The 22947-nt window shown below is 41.3% G+C and overlaps 1 protein-coding gene and 1 long non-coding RNA gene across 3 annotated transcripts; both read right to left on the bottom strand.

Moving 5' to 3' along the window:
• Window positions 1-3388: 3388 nt before the first annotated feature.
• On the bottom strand, window positions 3389-5518 carry LOC134081229 (uncharacterized). The gene is made up of 3 exons (XR_009939521.1): window positions 5411-5518; window positions 4674-4743; window positions 3389-3672 (listed from the first exon to the last, which is right to left on the bottom strand). It is a non-coding gene; the product is annotated as an uncharacterized LOC134081229 (long non-coding RNA).
• Window positions 5519-13541: 8023 nt separating this feature from the next.
• On the bottom strand, window positions 13542-21292 carry LOC134080795 (uncharacterized). Of its 2 annotated transcripts, XM_062537409.1 has the most exons (8): window positions 20877-21292; window positions 20161-20225; window positions 19794-19972; window positions 19268-19383; window positions 19023-19087; window positions 17496-17638; window positions 15223-15303; window positions 13542-14280 (listed from the first exon to the last, which is right to left on the bottom strand). In XM_062537409.1, the coding sequence occupies exons 1-8, from the start codon at window positions 21279-21281 to the stop codon at window positions 14192-14194; spliced, it is 1143 nt and encodes a 380-aa protein (XP_062393393.1). In that variant the 5' UTR covers window positions 21282-21292; the 3' UTR covers window positions 13542-14191. The 2 variants fall into 2 exon arrangements, with proteins under 2 accessions (XP_062393393.1, XP_062393400.1); XM_062537416.1 differs by lacking the exons at window positions 13542-14280; window positions 15223-15303 and adding an exon at window positions 15315-15477.
• Between the last annotated feature and the right edge of the window lie 1655 nt (window positions 21293-22947).

Below are 22947 nucleotides of genomic sequence, written 5' to 3'. Positions count from 1 at the left end.
TCGACCATCTGTGCAACAAACTGCGTCCAGCTAGGTCTCGTTATAACTGCAGTTCAAATGGCATGCTAATCGCGATTAGCATTGCGCTAGTTGGTTTTAACTTTGCAGAGCTGTTTTAATACTGATTGCAAAGCAGTGAAAGGTAGGCTAAATAAATGCATGGTCCTAGCGGAACGAGTGGAGAGTGTCCTGTGTTACTATTATCGTTTATCGCTACTCATTGAGCTAGCAAGTCAAGCAGTGCATAGATAAAACTGGTGGCTCATAGACAGTCAAGATCCCCGAGCTTCCTTATCTGACCAATCAGTGGACAGCACTGTTCACGTGACATTTGTGACCCTGTAAAGCGGAACCAGTCGTTTCGGTAAAATGTATTAAATTAAGTTATTGTGCTCACATGAACGGCCATAAACTAAGCTTTCCAACCATATGTATATCGAGGGTATTACACAAACTATTGCTAAGATAACCGCATCCAAAGTTGACATGGTTCTCCAGTCACGATATGCCAGAAGAGGAGAACCTTTTTAAGCGGCGCGTGCACAATGGGAATGACAGCAAATGTGTTGAATCTTCGCCGGGTTTAACAGTCAAAACGTATGTTTTTCCGTGAAATGCTGTAGACTGTATACAGTCGAATTATGCGAAAACGAGAAATTCAAAATTTTAACCCGGAAGTTTGCTATTGTTGATTTTCTCAAAATAACGTTGTGCGCAAAACGACTGATTTCGCTTTGAATGGTCACATTTTAGGATCGACTAGTCCCGAGTAGACCCACCTCTGAAACAGCTACGAGTAGGTACTAAAACCAGTAACTGCTCCACCCGCTAATCCGCAGTCGAAATGCTCCCAAACAGGGTAGAGTCGCACCGAGCCGTACCCTACCGTTACAAAAATGCCCAGTGGAAAGACGCTATTTGATATTGGGCCAATCCAGTAGTCAAATTATTACATGATCATCCAGTTGGCACACATGGAACTGGTTGCCAAGCATCATTGCTCCATAAGTTTGCCCATGTAGTATTCTGATACCAGCAATATCAAGCATTCTGGGCAAGCACTAACATGTCATTGAGAGTGTCATGAGTTTAAAATAGTTTATTTTGAACTGCATTCTGTGGCTTTTAAGGGGTTTAGTTGTGATACCGTATTTAGGCTGAGAACAGGCAGGTTGATCTGTTGAATGTTTGACGATTTATGGCAAGTTCAGGTGGTTGTTTGTCACTGACTGGGTATGTTTAGTGTGTGTGTGTGTGCGCGCGCGTGTGCATGCGTGTGTGAGGGTGTGTGTGTGTATGTGGGTGTATGGGTGTCTTGGAATGCATCTGTCGCTGTCTTTAATGTGATGATGTTCATATAATGACAATGTGAGATCTGCATAAACACACACACACACACACACACACACACACACACACATTCGTGTATCTATCTGTGTGTTGCCGTAGGGCTCCACCGAGGTTAAGATTGAATTATATGTTTAACTAGTTTGATATTTAATTGGTATAAGTGCCACTCCTTCATCACTGAAATGCCACAGCCCCAACGCTCTCAAAATACATATACACACATCCATACACACACACACACACACACACACACACACACACACACTTTCACATGCACATACATACCTAGACACACACACCGACCCTACGGTTGAAAAAAAAAAAGTTGAAGTTCTTCAGAAGTGTCTATTGGCTGGTCTTTACATGAGAGGAATGAGTTAATGCCAAATGTCAAATGATACATTCAAAGAGCAACACAGTGTCAAATCTTAAAATTATGCCGTTCCCTATATGTGCATACAGAATGCAGTGGAATGCAGCCCTATAAACTGTATTATATGTGAAAGAAATGCACGTACAGTAGGTGCTCATCTAGTGAATAAAATGCACTGCAGTATTATGAAGAGTATTTGCAATGGAGAGTCTCATTGACTACTGTATGTATTCATGCCAGCAAGGGGCAAATCAGAAGGCTAATACCCAGCTGACATGTTGATGTCATCTCATCTGTTTCACAGTCACAACCAAAAAGAAAGTGAGAATTAAATCCCATCCCATCTGGATCCTGATCTGTCTAAATAATCATGTAGGAGGACTGAGGATCTCTCACAGGGGTTGTGGGATATGTAAAAACATTGCTTCCTAATAAACAATGACTTGTCTATCGACTGTTTTTGTTCCAGTGTGCCCACACCCTACACACTCACTACTTGAACATGTGCTACATAATTCCCAAATCTCTTGAGACCAGTTGGAGCAGTTTCATTTCTCAGAGATTTTGAGTTTCAGGCAATTACAACAATCTTGTTCGGGCTGTTTGTAATTATTGGGCCAGGCTTGAGTTTCATTTGTCATTTCAGTTGGACTGCCTGAGGCTATTTGCATAATTAATTTGGCATCTTTTTTTACAGCAAGATGACTTAAATATGTTGATTATGTCATATTTGTAAATCTCAATCTGTCCATTACTTTCCACAACACCTGCCAGAAGTCATCATTTAAGGAGCTGCTTCAGTGCTGCCATTAATGACTAATCTTTCAACATAGTGCAACATCTAGCGGTCAAAATCCATGTTTTTTTTTTTTTGTTTTTTTTTGGGCTTTTTATGCCTTTAATTGGACAGGACAGTAGAGAGAATGACAGGAAGTGAGTGGGAGAGAGAGTCGGGGTGGGATCCGGAAAGGACCACGGGGCGGGAATCGAACCCGGGTCGCCGGCGTACGGTGCAGGTGCCCCAGCCAGTTGCGCCACTGCTGGGGCAAAATCCATGTTTCTATCGTCTGGATTTCTCCTCTAAGACGTGTGCCACTCAGCTGTCACAAGTCTATACTGACATCTTGAACTTGTCCCTGTCCTGGTGCACAGTGCCTTTGTGTTTCAGAAAAACAACAATCTTACCAGTGCCCAAGAGTAAAAAGTACACTGTAAAAAGTTTATTGTAAAATTTACAGTAACTGGCTGGCAGCAATTAGCTAGTAATTTGCTGTGATTCACTTTACAGTAAAGTTACTGTGAAATAGATCACAGCACTAATGCAGATGCTGTAATTACTAACAGCAGTAGTGATATTGATGCTGTAATTAATACAGTATTTTTATGTATACTGTAAAACAAATCACAGTACCCACAGGGATTGCTGTAACATCTAACTACAGTAATAACATAAACTACTGCAATTTATACAGTAATATTGACTACTGTATTTTCATTTACAGCAATTATTCATTACTCTTAAATATCTAAAAAGGATATATTGACTGTATTTTCATTTACAGCAATTATTCTTAAATAATTATATCTTAAATATTACTCTTAAATATCTAATACGACATTTAAAATACAGAGAGAAAGAGATTAAAGGTTTAAAAGGTCCTTTATTTAAACTTTGCTCCCACTCACTGAAAACAAACACATCTTTGATTACAATTACACGTTGTAATGATTGCAGTTTTTAAACTGCCGTTTCCCTTTTTCAAAAAGGTCCACTCAAACACAAACACAGACTCTCTCTCTCTCTCTCACACACACACACACACACACACACACACAGCTTATGAACAGTTACAACTGGGAATGTATTTTCCACAAAACTAGAGAACGTCCTGATCACAACAGATAGCTGGAGAAATGGAGTATAGAGTTGTAGACTGAAGTCTTCTTCACTGTAGTGAAAACAGAAGGAAACATGAGTAAGATGCTACAGAAGGAGGAAAAAATACACTAGCATCACATGATTAGACTATGGGTGAAGTCATGCAGACTTCACCCATAGTCCCATGCACCCATACATGCATGCAGACAATATGTATGTTCTAACATGTTCGGGGGTGCCTTGACAGACAAAAACAATTGAAAACACTAGTCTAAGATATCATAGGAAGCAACAATCCATTGCAATGAATGCAAGCGGCAATCCATTGGAAAAGAACCTCTGCGCAACATCTACTGACTAATGACATCTTATTAAAAAACAAAGGGTTCACTAGAGTACAAACCATTCATAAGCCCTATAAATGGAGAGCCAAATTTGATTTTTGCCAAATTCTCTCTATTTGCTCTTGTCTTCTATTCATGGTAAACTTGATTAATGCTTAGCTTACTTCCTAGAGTGTTAAAGCAACATAAAGCACTTTTCCCGTGTCGCACGCATGCTATTTGTTTATTCAGCACTGGATTTGCAAATAACTATGTCCACAGACAGGGTAGAGTATGTTGCATGGTTTCGTGAAAGTATGATGTACATGTATTGCGACATCGAAGCAAGTCACATTGGTAGTTTCTTACATCTCACTGCATCAAACTACAGATCCGCTACCCGATCTGGTAAACGTACATAGTGCGGTTATAGCTGATAGAGGGCCGCCAAGTGAATGTGGAAGTGACAATCACCCTTTTATGAGTTGATGCACGACTAAAATTATTCTGGAAACATTTTTTTAAGGTACCCAACTCGTAAGTGTTACTTTAATAGATGTCATTGTTCTTCTCTGATGGATTGTCGCTTATATTGTGAGTTCCTTTGACTACATGTAGTAACAAGGGTAATGACAAACGAACAACGCCATACTAAGTCAATGGGGCAGCTTTTCAGAATGAGAAGACTGTATAGAAATGTATGCACCTCCTGGCCATTTAGTTTATATGTCTTATGTTGGAATCTTACCAAGCATGATCAGCCTGGGAGTGCTTGGCAGTGAGAGGTGGGTTTCCACGTCTGCCTGAGTGGAGGTTTCCTACAACAGGAGATAGGCAGAGAAATGCACACAAAACCTTAGATATATCACCAACACAAATGACAGCAAAACATAAATGGGGAAAATAACAATACTACATCTGTCAGGAGGAAAATGGCCTCTTCCTGAGAGAAAAAGCAAAGGTGATGGTCTGCACACTGTAATGGCTCCCAAACAATTATTTATTAGTTAAAAGGCAACGTTTCGATCAACAGATCTCCATCAGGCAAAGTAGGAACTGGCATAGAAGGCCTATACATGACCAATAGGCCTAGTAATCAAGCATCTGCCTTAAACAGGCGGGGTGTACCCATGGGTGGCAATCAGCACAGACTAGCCCAAAATCTCATTGCATAACAACATTGAGCAAAATGCATGTGCTGGCAAAACATCAGTGCAGAAATATTATGCAAAAATGCATGAAATAGCAATACATAGAATCACAATACATATAAAAAAAATTAAGTGTATAGGAATTTATAATGAGCTGTCATACGGAAGACTATGGTGGAAATATCACAAGAAGGGTTTAAGATCAAAATACATGTTTAGACCCTTTGGAGAGATGGTGTATAATGTGTATATATGTAAAGCTTCTATTTTGAGGAGATTATCTATATCTCTTACTGAGAGAGCCATTAGCCCGTATTGTTGCACATCCACATACCTGCTTTTGCGATGTTCCAGTAGTGCTCCTCCTTCTTGCTAATGTAGCTTAGCTACCTGGCAAGGGAAAATTATGACAATTACCATACTACACAATCATTCACAATTTTGGCTAATCATTCCTATGTATATGACAAATTATTTTAACCAAACACCGATCTTCGGGCAACTTCTACATTTGGAGACTGAAATGTGCAATGTAGGTTAGGGTAGCTACATCCAAATAAACAACTTGCTAACTAGCAAGTGGCTAGCGAGACGTATTCAAAGATTAGGCTACGTAGCAGCTAGCTAGCTGACGTTACAAAATACATTGCGGTAGAGTACTTCCTAATCGAACGATTCAAAACCAAGAAATAGGTACCTACATGATCCAGCCAAATTAACAAACTGCAGTACTGTCTCTATTCAAGACAGTGAACTGAACTTACCTACAGCAGGAACGCCTCTCCAAGCACAGCATACTGGAGCAGCGGGCTGAAGGAAAGCGTCCGACGACCGTTAGTAAATACCGATGTGATCCTCCGACTCCCGCTCGAACTTGCTGTAGACTGATTCACAGCATGAACGAAATTACTGTAGAGGGAATCCCACTTGTCCAAGAGAATGATCCATGGCGAGTGGAAATGACCAAATCTGGCTCCACACACACCGAAGTCCAGTAATTACAAGTGTGCTAATTCTGAATTCCAACCAGGGTGACCCAAAACGAGGTGAGCGATATTCGCCAGCTGCAGCCAGTTACTGTAGCTACTACTACAGCAACTTACATTAAACAGCGTTTGAACGTACTGGAAACTACAGACCTTTTTTTGATCCAATAACCTGCCGATTCGATTGATCAATGCTTAGTCCTCGCATAAAGTATAAAGATATAATAATAATATAGCCTAACTTTTAATTTATGTGCAGAAAACCTAGAAAACCCCAAACGATTGTCAGCCATGTTGGATTTTTTCTCAAAGTTGATAAGAGGGAGGAGTCAGATTGATATTTACTGTATTTTGATTCACAGCAAACCTTTATTACTGTAGTTTGGCAAATTTTGACCATAATCCATAGCGAAACTACAGTAACATACTCTATTCACAATCACAGTACATATTCCTTTCTTATACAGTAGTGATGCTGTGAAAACTACAGAATCTTGTTACAGTGTACTGTTTATTGGCTAAATGACTACCGGCCCTTCGCTCTTACCTCCATGGAGATGAAGTACCTGGAGAGACTGGTTGCAGTGGTTGGACTGAGCAGTCCCATATGCGGCTGGGTGTTGGACGTCCTGACCAACAGGCCCCAGTTATTTAACACTGGCAACAGGAAATCACCCGCTCCGGTGTCCCACAAGGCTGTTGCCTCAGTCCTGTGCTACACAGTTAGGGGGGGTTAAAGCGTTATTTTCTTGCTTTTCAATCGCAGTGCAAAACAATCCATACCGGTGTGTGTGTGTGGATCTGGACTTGCATGAGTGACTTTGTACCACCCTGGTGGTAGCGGGTAAAAGTTAGCAGCGGGTTTGATATTCGCTGGATATTTGTTTTTGAAAGACATTTTCTCATTCTGATTGCAGACATTTTATCATTCGGATTGCTGTAGTAGTTGCCAATGGTAGTCTGCTACTTACTACAGGTGAGGTTTTGCTGATATCTGACATTATGGTGACACAATACGCATTTAAATGTTTAAAATATGCACCAAAAATCAAGAAATATAAAAAATGCACCAAAAATCAATGAATATACATTTTCTCATTCTTATTGCTGTAGTAGTTGCCAATGGTAGTCTGCTACTTACTACAGGTAACATTTAGCTGATATCAGCAATCAGAATGAGAAAATAGCTTTTTGTTGATTTATGGTGAATATTTTAAACATTTAAATGCATACTGTGTCACCACAATGGCAGGTATCAGCAAAACCTCACCTGTAGTAAGTAGCAGACTACCAATGGCAACTACTACAGCAATCAGAATGAGAAAATATATATTTATTGATTTTTGGTGCATATTTGAAACATTTAAATGCGTACTGTGTCACCACAATGGCAGGTATCAGCAAAACCTCACCTCTAGTAAGTAGCAGACTACCAATGGCAACTACTACAGCAATTAGAATGAGAAAATATATTTTTATTGATTTTTGGTGCATATTTGAAACATTTAAATGCGTACCGTGTCACCACAATGGCAGGTATCAGCAAAACCTCACCTGTAGTAAGTAGCAGACTACCAATGGCAACTACTACAGCAATCAGAATGAGAAAATATCAGCAATCAGAATGAGAACGTGTCCTTCAAAAACGAATATCCAGCGAATATCAAACCTGCTGCTAACTTTTACCTGCTCCTGGAGCGGAAGCCATTTTATATTTTGTCCTCTGTGTTTTTGCTTTTGATCGGTCATGTGCTCTGTGTTTACTTGTCGGTCTTGTGTCCCCACCCATTACCTTATATGGCCTGCACTTCCTGTCTTGTTAGCTTCCCTCCATTCTGTTCACACCTGTTCTCAGGTAATGCCTTGTTAGTCTGATACAGTCCTGTCGTTCTGTTTGTAGCGCCCCCTAGCGTGTCTAGCTACTGTATAGTGTGGAGTGCGCTCCCCGAATTCTTATACTGGCGAGAGATCTCTCTCTCTAGGGTTAACTAATGCTGTAATTGTTTTTAACTAAATGTACTCAAATCTCTTAAATTAAATTAAATTAAGCTTTTACACTTGCATCACTATTTTAACCTTTTTAAATAGCTATCCACATTACCAGTGTAAATAAACAACCAATGAAATATAATGTAAATCAGTATCACTGTAAATAAATTGATATGATGTGTTTAAACTAGATGTACCGCAAAGCGATACACAATATGACCGCCGCTCAGTCCTGCACATTCTCTCCGCAAATATCAATCACGCTTTTGTTTCCATCGCCTACTCCATCCCTACTGCAACTTTTATGTACAGTGCCTATAGAAAGTCATCATACCCTTTTGAAATAGTTACTTTTTTTGTCTTACAGCCTGAAATCAAAACCCATTTTAAAAAAAAATATTTTCCAGTTTTATTAACAAATTTAGCTGTACAACATCAAAATAATGAAAAAAAGTAAACAGTTCTGAAAATTAATAAAAAATGAAAAACTAGAATAACAGGGTTGGAAAAGTCATCATACCCCTGACTTAATACTTTGTAAAGCTTCCTTTTGCTTTCATTACAGCCATCAATCTGTTTGGATATGTCTCTATTATAGCTTTGCACACCTAGATAGGGGAATATTTGCCCAATTTTCCGTACAGAAATGTTAAAATTTAGTCAAATTCTGTAGGGAATGGCGATGGACTGCTCTCTTCAAGTCAATCCACATATTTTCTATAGTATTTAAGTCAGGGCTCTGACTTTGCCACTCAAGGATATTCACCATCCTATCCTTAAGCCACTGCTTTGTTCTTTTGGCAGTATGTTTAGGATTATTGTCGTGTTGGAAGGCGAATGACCTCCCCATCCTCAGCTGTCTAGGAAAGGGACGCAGGTTTTCCTTAAGAATGTGGGTGTACTTGGCAGCATCCATTTTCCCTTCTATCCTGACCAATTGCCCAGTTCCCGCTGAAAAGAAACATCCCCACAACATAATGTTGCCCCCACCATGCTTCACACTAGGTATGGTGTGTTTTGGGTGGTGTACTGTGTTGGTTTTCGCCAAACATTGCGCTTGGAGTTCAGTGCAAAAACACATCTGGAATATTCTGCTACCATGTGGAAAAAGCTTATATGGTCAGATGAGACTAAGATCGAACTTTTTGGAAACTAAGATTGAAGTTTTTGGACTGAGCTCCAGGCGCTAACCAAACACAGTATACACACCCAAACACACCCAAAACACACCATACCTACTTTGAAGCATGGTGGGGGCAACATTATGTTTTGGGGATGTTTCTCTTCAGCGGGGACTGGGCAATTGGTCAGGATAGAAGGGAAAATGGATGCTGCCAAGTACACCAAAATTCTTGAGGAAAACCTGCGTCCCTCTCCTAAACAGCTGAGGATGGGGAGGTCATTCGCCTTCCAACACGACAAAAATCCTAAACATACTGCCAAAAGAACAAAGCAGTGGCTTAAGGATAGGATGGTGAATATCCTTGAGTGGCAAAGTCAGAGCCCTGACTTAAATCCTATAGAAAATATGTGGATTGACTTGAAGAGAGCAGTCCATCGCCATTCCCTACAGAATTTGACTAAATTTTAACATTTCTGCACGGAAAATTGGGCAAAAAATCCCCTATATAGGTGTGCAAAGCTATAATAGAGACATATCCAAACAGATTGGCTGTAATGAAAGCAAAAGGAAGCTTTACAAAGTATTAAGTCAGGGGTATGATGACTTTTCCAACCCTGTTATTCTAGTTTTTCATTTTTTATTAATTTTCAGAACTGTTTACTTTTTTTCCATTATTTTGATGTTGTACAGCTACATTTGTAAATAAAACTGGAAAAGATTTTTTTTTAAATGTTTTTTGATTTCAGGCTGTAAGACAAAAAAAGTAACTATTTCGAAAGGGTATGATAACTTTCTATAGGCACTGTATGTAGATGAGTGTGTGCATGTGTTCGCTTGCTTTTGTGTATGAGTGCACACACACACGCAGGCACACACTCACACACACACACACACGCGCGCGCGCGTGCACACACACACACACACACATACTGTACACAGGCACACACTCACACACACACACACACACACACAGGCACACACACAGATACACCCACAGAGAGAGAGAAAAGAGAACACACACAGAATACACACAGATAACACAGAACACACACAGACACAGAGAGAGAGAGAGAGAAAGAAAGAGAACACACGCAGAATACACACAGAACATGCACATTCACACATATACACACATGCAACCCCCCCCCCCCCCACACACACACACACACACACTTGCACACACGCACCCCCCCCCCCCACACACACACACACACACACTCACTTCTCAGTGTGTGTGTGCACTGTGCATCTCTCTGTGTGTGTGAGAGAGTTGTGTGTGTGTGCACTGTGCATCTCTGTGTGTGTGTGTGAGAGAGGTGTGTGTGTGTGTGTGTGTGTGTGTGTGCACGATGCATCTGTGTGTGTGTGAGGTGTGTGTAGGTGTGTGTGTGTGTGTACTGTGCATCTGTGTGTGTGTGTGCGTGTGTGTGTGTGTGTGTGTGTGTGTGTGTAAGGGTGTTTGTGCATGTGTTTGTGTAAATTTATGTACATGTGTGTATGTGCTGTTGCGTGTGTGTGTAGGTATGTGTGTGTATTTATGTGTTTGTGTGTGTGTGTGTGTGTGTGTTCAGGCATGTTTGTATGTTTGTTGCACCCAGGGAACCATTCTCTTTTAAAACATATATATTTGGAAGCTAGTTGATTAAAGGTTTCTAATGGTGTCACTTATATGTTTCTAGGACAAAAACTAGCAGAGATTGAGATGTGTGTTTGGAACAGCTTTTCAAATCCCCAGGGGGGGATTTAGACTCTTTAGAGGGTTAATACCACCATCTACAGGCCAATGGGTATACAGTCCTGAATGTACACATAAATCCATTTGTTTTATAGCCCCCCATGGATGAAATTCCACAAAACTTGGCATACTCCCAGAGGGTGTCAGGTTGATCATACACATGACATTTGGTGCAGTTCATAACATCTCATCTGAAGATAGGGGCAATTAAAGCAATATTACATTGCATTTTCAATTTTTACCGTGGGGGTGCAAATCACAAATGACTGGTTATAAGCTAAGTTGATGCGAGCTCTTGAGACCAACATACCATAAACATTTTGTCATCCTCGGTGCCACGGTTCAGGTAGTTATGTAGGAAAAACTGCAATTTTTGGGCTTCGGGCGGGGGCAGCGCGGGGGGGGAATGACCCCCGGGGACGAAACGAAAATTTTCCATAGAAGTCTACTGGGGCTACATGCCCACCAAGTTTCATGTGCCCCGGTGTTACGGTGTCCCGGGAATCGTTGACGGAAAATTCAGGATCGATGACGGGAAAAAAGAATTAAAAAAAAAAAAAAAAAAAAAAAAAACTTTGACAACAACTATATGACCGCTTTGCTAGCTATGCTAGCGGCGGTCATAATAAACCACTGTTGTCATACAGTTAACAGGCCTGCATTGCAGCACATTAATTAAATATCAAGTGTTGTCCGTGTGTATTAACCAACAGCATAAAATAGCAGAGCAAATATCCTCACGTTTTCAGTAGGCTAGCCTACCGTTGTTCCAGAAATCACAAATAAGAAGGTATCCGTTCGACGAGACCGTTTGCATTGACGGACACTTTAGACAGTGTTGATAGTTTTTAGGGTGTAACATGAAGACAGATCACATTAACTATCCTAAATCATACATTTTTGGAATGCTTGTGATGAGTATTTGCCATTTAAGGTATAAAAAGCCATATTCCACCCTTCTGCGTGCTTGATAACACCATCTGCCAGGAGGATGCCACCGTTTGCATTGACGGACACTTTGGACAGTGTTGGTAGTTTTTAGGGTAGCAGGTGTTGGGGCGTTTCAGTCCTAATTTGTAACGACCCGGTGACGTAGTGTTGGACTAGAAGTGCAGGACAACGTCAGCATTCCAATAGTATTTTGGACCAACATGCCATGGCATGTTTTCAAACTGTAGTATGCGCGGAGAGCAATATCTCCAATACAAAATCAGACGAAATGTTACTTTTGTCGAGAAACACGATTTTTGTCAATATTAACCCTGGTAATAGTGCTGTTCACCACTTATGATTATTTTCAATCAATCAACAGCTCAAAAAACCTATTTTAGGGTGCAGTGACTCAGTATTAGTTTGAGTATTTGAACCCCCCTGTTCCTCTGTCCTTAGTAGTAATGGGTGAAGGATGCCTTGTGAAGCTTCTGAAGCTTCTTCCTACTTGTATCGCAAAATGATCTAGAGCATCGAAGACAACTCAGTGACATCTGGTGGTCAGCAGAAATGACAGCGGCTATGAACTCGACACAGCCGAACGAGGCACAGCATGAGCACAAAAGAGACAGAATGAATACATGCATGGTGTGTGATGACTGGAAATTACATACATTTCCAACGATAACAATATATCCACAAAACACAAACAGATGAGTTTTTAAGTGCTCCCCGAAAATCCCAAAACTTTCATAATGATCGAAAGCTAGGTTAATCATTTCACCCACAAACAATAACATAACAACAAATATACAGTCTAACCAAAATGTATTCTAATTAGGTAAGGGATAATGGCCGACAAGGTGACCTGTTTGATGGAAACATTATTTCCATCAAACAGGTCGATCTCGAAGGCTGTTATCTCCCGTTTAGAGTAGAATATACTTTAATGTCTCCATGGGGAAATTTGTCTTGGACTCATCAAAGCAACCCAGTACAGTACATATGACATGGACATGACAGACAACACATTACATAACATTACATAATTAATAGAAACACTGAAACATTGACACACACACAAGTTTGTATTCATCACCTGTATATTTGCAATGTAGTTTTATTCCACCGTTGCCACTTGTGTAGTGTTAATTTCCTATTAGAATGTACACGTTTACATTGCTAAAACTGTCTTGATTGTAGAACTAATTTCCACAAATAAACTTTCTACTTGCAGGACAAATTGCCATTACTAGTTCTAAATGGATGGTTGCAATGGCCAAAGGTCAGTCGTTACTTCTAAATGGATGGTTGCTACGGCCAAAAGCCAGTTGTTAGTTCTATCGCTTTCGTTGTCAAGCGGGCATATCCCAGGATTCTGATGAACGAGATCGCTATTTTTATGGCCTACATGCCATCCAACTAGCTACAATCCACCTCCGTCATATGCTACAATGTGCTACAATGTTACTGAACGTCTGTATTTCAGCTTAAATGCAACGTGACAGTTCATTTAAACTTCGCAACGAGTTTGGCGAAATACTATTCAAGCGTGATACGGGAAACACATTGGAACTACTTCAAAGGTAGCCTGTTATACGAAGTTAATGGCCACCCCATCAGCCAATCAGAGAAGAGAATCCCATTGTTAAGGGAAATAATAAAATGTAATCAACAGTTAAACAACCAGGCTGTGGTTGTGGCGGTATTGAATGATGCAATGGACTTATCTTGTGATTTGTATTTGTGTTTAATAGTTTACATTAAGAAGAAATTAAATGAGAAATTAATGAAATAAGGATATAAGTAAACAGATGAACGTCATGTTAATTATTGGTCATAAAGATCAGTGCTACATTCACACCATACCTGACTAAGATCAGTGTTCAACAGGGCTCTTTTGTTTGGAGTTTCTATGGAAACCAGCTTCCATATAGGGCCTTGATTGGTTGTGTTTAGCTAGTTGGATGGCATGTAGGCTATAAAAATAGCGATCTCTAAGAGAAGAGAGAGAGATAACAAAAGAGAGAGATACTGTAGATATACTGTATAAGAGAAGTATGTGTGCAAGAGACACTCTAAATTGGTGCCTGCATGAAAGAGGAGAAGTGCCTTATGGGAAAGAGAGGACAGACCAATTTTATTTAACCAGCTTCCATGTGGGCCCTTGTTTGGAGTTTCTATGGTAACCAGCTTCCATATGGGCCCTTGTTTGGAGTTTCTATGGTAACCAGCTTCCAAATGGGGCCTTGTTTGGCGGTTCTGAGGGGAAGTCTATTTGAAGCTAAGTTCTGATCGGGTCCGCCATGAGTTATTTCACACGTGTCATTGGGCACTTCGATGATTGACAGGTCATTGAGCCAACCACTGCAGTGGCACCAATAGAGAGATGACCACCAGACTCGAGGAGCTGAAGCAACTGCCCACACTGCTGACCACACCTGGGGACACAGTTAACGATGCAGAAGATAAGAGAGTTAATTGTGTGTGTGTGTGTGTGTGTGTGTGTGTGTGTGTGTGTGTGTGTGTGTGTGTGTGTGTGTGTGTGTGTGTGTGTGTGTGTGTGTGTGTGGCATGTGTGTGTGTGTGTGTGTGTGTGTGTGTGTGCGTGTGTGCGTGTTGGTGTGTGCGTATGTGAGTGTTAACCTGTGCCATTGAGTTTAATAGATTGATTAGATATTGTTTATAGATGATGATGATGATTAGGACAAAATAAGGGCCAGATTTAAAAAAAAATAAATATACTGTAGGAATCTTACAGTATTTTGGGACATACTAAAGAAGGACACATAGACTGCATTATAGGACCACTATAGAGAGCAAGGATATTACAGATCATATATATACCGCTGCTCTAGAAATGTATAGCTCTCTTACACATAGGAGGCACAGCCCAGAACAGACTGCTAGTTAACGAATTAAATATAAATAGACGGCCCCGGCCATGGCGCGACTGGCTTGAGCACCTGCACCGCACAACGGCAACCCAGGTTCGATTCCCGCCCTGTGGTCCTTTCCAGATCCCACCCCTGCACTTTCTCCCCTACTCACTTCCTGTGTATCTCTACTGTCCTGTCAAGATTAAAGGCACAAAAGGCCAAAAAAATATACTTAAAAAAAAAAAGCTGATTTCTCTTCTGGCATATTGTGATGGGAGAACCATGTCAACTTTGGATGCGGTTTTCTTAGCGATAGTTTCAGTAATAACTTCGATATACATACCGTTGGAAAGCTTAGTTTATGGTTGTTCATGTGAGCACATTAACTTAATTTTGTAGATTTTACCAAAGCGACTGGTTTTGCTTTGCAGGGTCACATATATATAAACAAATAAATGGACAAATGAATGAATGAATGAATGAATGAATGAATAGAAGTGTCACCTGGTGTGGCAGGGGCTGTGGTTGTGGCGCCATCTGCTGGAGCAGGAGCTGGTGTGGCAGTGGCTGTGCTTGAGGAGGTGGCTGTGACAGTTATTAGAATACAGAACATACATTACTTATTAGAATACATACATATATTAGTTACAGGGGCTGTGCTTGAGGAGGTGGCTGTGACTGTTATTAGAATACAGAACATACATTACTTATTAGAATACATACATATATTAGTTACAGGGGCTGTGCTTGAGGAGGTGGCTGTGACAGTTATTAGAATACAGAACATACATTACTTATTAGAATACATACCAGTGTTGTGCATGAACGAGTTCAAAAGAACGTGTTCATTGAACACGTTCATTTTTCTGTGAACGCTGAACTGAACGCAACACATTTGTAAATAATGAATTTGAACGTGAATTCGCTCAGATTATGGGAAATGAACGACGAACGTCACTGTTGATGTCCAATTAAACGTTATGGAATTTATTTTGTCCTGAGAAGTCGAGTGACACTATCTGCTGGCAATTTAGAAACAGGCTGTCGTTGTCACACTCACTGCCCACGGGCGCCACTCCTAAACTACAGCTTTGCACTACCTTACATTACCCATGATCACGTTACGCATGATGCATTGTAGGCTACACAGATGCAATCGCGGAAAGATTCTGCACTCGTCATGAGTGATAGAGGGATGCATAACGTGTTCAAAGAGCCCTACAGTATGTCACTGAACAGTTCGCTGCAGGTAATGCAGCAAGGCAGCCTCCTCCATACTCCCGGTGTAAAAACTACACTCTTCTGCTGTCAGGCATGCACGTACAGCTGACGCATTTATTATTAATTAGTAAATGCGCTGCCGCATTTATTAGGCGTCGGTATCTGCCATAGATCTAAAAGAAATGTATCTGCCCAGCGAAATAAAGCCCAATTTACGGACATTTTCAATTAGATGAGAACAACAGGTGGCTGTAGCCTACAGTATATCCGTCAGAAACAGATTTTCATTCAAATGAACTGAATTTGAACTAGTTCAAAATTAAAAATGGTGAACTATGAACGTGAACAGTTCACTTTGCACGTGTGTGAACTGAACTTTGAACTAGTTACTGAAGAGTGTGAATGTGCACAACACTGATACATATATATTAGTTACAGGGGCTGTGCTTGTAGAGGTGACTGTGACAGTTATTAGAATACAGAACATACATTACTTATTAGAATACATACATATATTAGTTACAGGGGCTGTGCTTGTAGAGGTGGCTGTGACAGTTATTAGAATACATAACATACATATATTAGTTACAGGGGCTGTGCTTGAAGAGGTGGCTGTAACAGTTATTATAAGACAAAACATGTCAGTTACTGAAAACAATACCAACTAGATTGATACAGAATAAGGTTAATAACACTTGATTAGATTTTATTAAATAAGCAGTTGTGTCCTTCTGCTTGCAGAGTTTGCTGGTATTAGGCTAGCTCAAGTCAATGGTATCTGCTAGCCTGCCAATAAAACAGAGTTTGCTGGTGTTAGGCTAGCTCAAGTCAATGGTATCTGCTAGCCTGCCACTAAAACAGAGTTTGCTGATGTTAGGCTAGCTCAAGTCAATGGTATCTGCTAGCCTAGCCTGTCTTACCCATTGCACAATACCCTCCAGGCAAATACATTTAGAACATCATATTATCGATGTAGATGTCTGTGTTGATAGAATAATTTTAGAAATAAAACTAGCCTTGCATGCATAGCAATAACCTATACTTTGTTCCCTGTAGTTGGTAGTAGGCATAGGCCAAGACTGATATTGTGTGGTGTGTTGGTGTGTGTGTGCGTGTGTGTGTGCGTGTGTGGTGCATGTGTGAGTGTGAGTGTGAGTGTGTGTGTGTGTGCGTGTGTGGTGCGTGTGTGATTGTGAGTGTGAGTGTGAGTGTGAGTGTGAGTGTGTGTGTGTGTGTGTGTGTGACTGTGTGTGTGTGCTAACCTGTGCCGTTGAGTGAGGTGATGGTGAAAGTGAGGTTTGTATAGACGTGTGTGTGTGTGTGTGTGTGTGTGTGTGTGTGTGTGTGTGTGTGTGTGTGTGTGCTAACCTGTGCCGTTGAGTGTGGTGATGGTGAAAGTGAGGTTTCCACTCTGGGCTGCACGGAGCATAGTGTTGTAGATGGCCGTACTGTTGGGAAGAGTCCCGTCGGCTGTGTGTGTGTGTTTGTGTGTGTGTGTGTGTGTGTGTGTGTGTGTGTGTGTGAGTGTGTGTGTGTGTGTGTGTGTGTGCGCTAACCTGTGCCGTTGACTGTGGTGATGGTGAAAGTGAGGTTTCCACTCTGGGCTGCACGGAGCATAGTGTTGTAGATGGCCGTACTGTTGGGAAGAGTCCCGTCGGCTGTGAAGGTCAAATCCGTCTCGTGGATGATGGAGCCATTGCTGACCAAACAAAACAGCACATACAGGACAGTAAGGCGGGGATCACATTAGCCAGCAGCAAGCGTAACGCAACGCTCAGACCATAATAATACATCCAAAACATTCTATCTCGTTGCTAAGTTCAATCTTTGCTGCTACATTGTTAGACGAATCTGATTGGTCAAAATACCTAAACATTCTAAAACTGAATGTGATGTGCCGAGCATTGCGCTTCAAAGTTTAACCAAGTTCAACTCCCAGTTTGCTCAACGCTGGCGTTCCACTGCCGAACCATAGAGAACAATAGGAAACCTGCCGCTTGCCGCTGCCTAGTGTGATTCCCACCTGAAGTCACAGATAATATCAGTTTACAGTTTACACTAGGGGGCGCTAATGTCATAGACTCCACACATTATCAGCAAAAGGGATGGCATATCTGTCCAATTGAAAATACAGGAATAATAACTGTCAGTTTAATACAGGGATAACATATCCATGTGTTAACACTGCGGGAAATAACCTTATACGAGGATAATACACAGTTGTGGTGCATGCTAAAGTTGACTAAAAAGAGGCATTACAAACTATCTTTTGGGAATTGATCTTAATGATTCAAATTTAAAAAGTGAAGAAAATGCCCTTCTTTGGGAATGAATAATGTATCGTAAATAAATAAATAAATTATTCCTTAATATACAGGGGGCATACAGTAAGTGTACACACCCTTATGATAAATTCCCATAGAGGCAGGCAGATTTTTATTTTCATTTTTTCATGGATACAGGATACTTTTTTTTTCAGTTAGCCTTTTAGCCTGATTGATGCTCAATGAGCCAAATGCAAATCACACCAGCTCGTTGGCTAACTGAAAAAAAAAAAACACACACCTACTAGATTATTGTACAGGGCAACACACACACACACACACACACACACACACACACACTAGAGGATAGCAACTGCCACATAACACAACTGCCATATACTGTAACACATCTGCTAGATTGTTGTACAGGACAACATACACACCCTCGAGGATATAAACTGCTAGATTGTTGTACAAGGCACAGTGTACACTACAGGACAGTCATGATTGAGATTATAATAACCATGTTAGACTAACAGGATCTGTTTATGGTTGTAGTTAATATACAAATTCACTCATTTCATTGTTGACATTTGTATACTATATTTATAATTGATCATTTTGGTCTTAATGTTGTAAAACAACAAAAAAAAAATTAAGTATATTTTTTGGGTCTTATTGCCTTTATTAGTATAGGACAGTGAGGAGCAAAAAAAATGCATTTCATTGCAACCTGAATGATCTGGCAGCTGTGTGAAGTCTTATAATAGTCTCATAAATGTGATAATAACAATGAAATGATTTTGATGAGTTTGTCACCTGAAGGATTTGGCATTGAGGCTGATGAAGAGAGGGCTGAAGTCTTCAATGAAGAAGGGCTCCAGCTGAAAAGGAGAAGCACACACATTAATATATTTATATTTAATTTATTTAATATTTGGTCATTTAATATTCGGTATTTAGTGATAAGTTATCAAATCAAATTATCGTGTTATTTGTCACATGTGCGTGCGTGTGTGTGTGTGTGTGTGTGTGTATGCGTGTGTGTATGGAGTGTTGCTGACCTGTCCTTTGATGAGTGTAGCTCGGTCCCTAAACGCTGTGGAGCTGGAGTTGGACAAGGCCGTGTTGAATGTGTCACTGGTAGCAAACTGGACATTGGATGCGGTCCTTGGAGCACCTGCAGGTACAGGGACAGCCATTAGTGAAGTCTCTACTCTGTGTGTGTGTGTGTGTGTGTGTGTGTGTGTGTGTGTGTGTGTGTGTAGCTGCAGGTACAGGGACAGCCATTAGTGAAGTCTCCACAGGCAAGTCACCACTTGGCAGCCATCTTAGCAACAACTTCAGGCAGCTATTTTGGGCAACTAATTCAGAAGATGGCAGATATCTTGGCAACAACTTCAGGCAGTTATTTTGGGCAGCTAATTCAGAAAATGGCAGCCATTTTAGCAACAACTTCAGGCAGTTATTTTGGGCAGCTAATTCAGAAGATTATGTCAATCATGTCGTTTCCAATTATGCAGTCTGTCCGAAAGCGGCTGTGTCTCTCTGTGTGTGTGTGTGTGTGTGTGTGTGTGTGTGAGTACTCACTGGTGACCTTGATGGAGTCCACATTGACGGGCAGTGTGTAATTGGAGGCGGGGTCACTCACAGCCTCCTTCAGGGTGTTCACGATGTCCGCACTCTCCGGCAGCGACTCAGTAGAATTCTCATTGAAGACCAGCTCAACGTCTGTCTCCACATCATCCACACGGTTACGAGAACTCTGCCTGCGACACACACACACACACACACACACACACACAATGCACTTAATTGTGTTCCGTAAATGTACACAATCCAGGAAAGCCAGATCATACCACCAACATATACAGTATCTCACCAGACACACACACACACACACAAATATATACACACACATATGCACACACACACACACCTAAACCAGAGTGCATACCTGAAGGCTACCACAATGGTCCTCACAAAGAGGGTTCCATACTGTGTCCGGTAGATGGCGTCACACTAAAAAGAGTCATAGGAAAATTGTTCAGTTCTATAAGCAGCAACTTGTACCAGCCTTTGACAGTCACATTTTCACCAGTCTTATGCATTCTGTGAAATTTCTTGTCAGGATCTTAACCAATTCATCTGAAAAAAAAAGCTTGTTTCAATTGAATGTCATTCCACACTTTGCTACCGACTCACCAAAGCAGCCTGCTGTTGGAATTCTACTCCGGATGAACATACTTCTGCTCAATTTCTTTTCCCTACAGTACTCAATCATTTACTCCAGCAACAGCACCTCTGACCAACCAGTGAACAGAGGGCGTTCCTGAGAGTGATTACATTAAGTTGCAAACCTATCGTTATCGTTGTGTCCCCTGTGGTTAACAGACGTCATTACCAAAGCCCAATAATTTCGCTTTAGACAAGTGTCCACCAACCAGGAAATACAGTCCCCTCCAAAAGTATTGGAACACATGCTAAAGTTGACTATACAAAATCATCTCTTGGAAATTGATCTTAATGCCTTAAATAAAAAAAAATAAAAAATGAGGACATATCCAACCTTTAAGGACACCTACTGTATATTCTTTGTGAATGAATAATGTATCGTAAATAAATAAATGTTTCCTTAAGATACCAATCAGGATCAATCAGCTTCCGACTCACCACAGCAACGACCTGAGCAGCCTGCTGTTGGAATTCTTGGCTCTGTGGGTTGCTTAGCGCCTCGGTGTAAACGATGGTGAGGACAACCTGCAGCACTACAGTCGGGGCAGGACGAGCGGGCTGGGTTGTAGTGGTTGTCGTGGTAGTTGTTGTTGCGGTAGTTGTTGTCGTGGTGGTGGTAGCAGTTGTTGTAGTGGTTGTCGTGGGAAAACAAGAGAAGCTGTTGTCAGCATCTACCCCACTGGAGGTGAATTGGACGAAGCCTGGTTGGTCAGTGCTGATGTGGGAGTTGATCCAGCTCTCATAACGGGACACCCTGGTGAAGACTGCAGGCTCATCACATAATTGCCTTCCAAAGCTAACAACACCGGACTGGACCCACACAGAGTCCTGTTGGTGCACCATCGGTCCTCCAGAGTCTCCCTAGAAATTATTAATTGCTGGTGTCACATAACTAGGAATATTATATTTAATTTATACATAGAGAACCTCCTAAATCCTCCATACTGTCACTGTAATGGCTAAATTATTACAGACATAGAGATGCTTGTAAACTTGCTCTTACATTACAGGGGCCCTTCCTTCGTAGACCAGCACAGATCATGTTATCTGTGATGATTTCATATAAACTGGCACACTGTCTGTTCCCCAGCACAGGAACTTCCACTTCCTGTAGAGTCCCAGGGGATGGAAGGGATACTAGGACAAAACACAGACAATGACGATAAAGAGAGGGCAGGGTTATGCAAAATTTAGCATTGAATTCAGAATGACTGACTGAATGAATGAATGGAATTTGAATTGAGGTCAAAAACAGCTTTCTTGGCCCCAGCTGTGGCGCAACTGGCTGGGGCACCTGCACAGCCCACTGGCGGCCCGGGTTCGATGCCCGCCCCGTGGTCCTTTCTGGATCACACCCAACTCTTGCTCACTCACTTCCTGTCTCTCTCTATACTCTCCTATCTGATTAAAGGCATAAAAGCCCCAAAAAATATACTTAAAAAAAACAGCTTTCTTTTACATTTTATGATGCCAATCACACATTGTTGTATATCTCTCCGAAATTTAAAAGCTTCAAATAAAGGCGTAAAATGCTTTAGATGTAACGTTATTTCATCTCAACAGTGGTCTACTCCGAGCCTCAGAGCCACCCATAGTGACCAAAATCTGTAGGAAGAAAATGGTGTGCCTGCTTGTCTGCATGTGTGTGTGTGTGGCCTAGAACTCTAGAAAAAACCCTAGCCTCAGCAAATGTAATTCGTCTAGCAACTCTCCATTGGCTTGCGAGCTGGAAAATAAAACCTCTATCGGGCCAATCACATCGTGTAGAGTCGGTGGGTGGGCTTAAAGGTAGGGTATGGAATGAGCTTTTTTGGCCATTTTTGCAAAATCACTTGAAATCCTATTCCTAACCCACTTATAGCCACTAAGTTGGAAGCACTGAAATGGAAATTAAACACGTCAATCATCTGCGGAACGGGCAGGGCTCGAAAAACTCCAGCCAATAGAATTCCTCACCCCATACCATCATTTCACAGCTCGATCGTCAATCTAACGTCTTACTCCTCTTCCTACTCCCCCTCCCCACCGCGCGCGACCCTTTCGAAAGCTGGTGACCGCGAGTCAGTGCTGAAACGAAACCAACTGCCTGCTGCTGCACGTCCATGTTCCCCTCTTGTTGTGTCACTTCATTTCTATACAAACTAACTAAGGCAGCGGATACCTACGGAAACTCAATCACCCACGCAATAAATAAGCTATGTAGCAAAAATTACATTTTACCATGACACGAAGAGTGCTGTAAACATGAAATCGAAACTTAACAGCTTGGAGCTACGGTGGAATAGGCGAACCAACGGGGCAGCACTAAACTCGGATATTTCAGGAGATAATCGCCCTGGTAAGAACAAACCAGATTCTGTTCAAATATACACACCTATGGCTACTGAACCATATGTACTACAACCCTTTGGAGGTGAATAGCCTAAAGAATGTAATTGGGGAAGTTGATGTGAGTGATTGTATGGAGACTAGAGCTCATAGTGCTGTAGACGCCAGGATGGCATTTCAT

The sequence above is a fragment of the Sardina pilchardus genome, chromosome 1 (genome assembly GCF_963854185.1).
Source record: "Sardina pilchardus chromosome 1, fSarPil1.1, whole genome shotgun sequence".
In the NCBI taxonomy this organism is placed as follows: domain Eukaryota; kingdom Metazoa; phylum Chordata; class Actinopteri; order Clupeiformes; family Clupeidae; genus Sardina; species Sardina pilchardus.
This window is presented reverse-complemented; position numbering and strand designations above follow the sequence as displayed.

Excerpts from the sequence above, each read along its gene's own strand:
- LOC134080795 (XM_062537409.1), bottom strand. The coding sequence starts at position 21,281 with ATGGTGCACCAACAGGACTCTGTGTGGGTCCAGTCCGGTGTTGTTAGC. Across the intron at positions 20,226-20,876 it reads CTGCTCAGGTCGTTGCTGTG|TGTGACGCCATCTACCGGAC; the intron begins GTGAGTCGGAAG and ends GACTCTTTTTAG. Across the intron at positions 15,304-17,495 it reads CACCACAGTCAACGGCACAG|CCACCTCCTCAAGCACAGCC; the intron begins GTTAGCGCACAC and ends TAACTGTCACAG.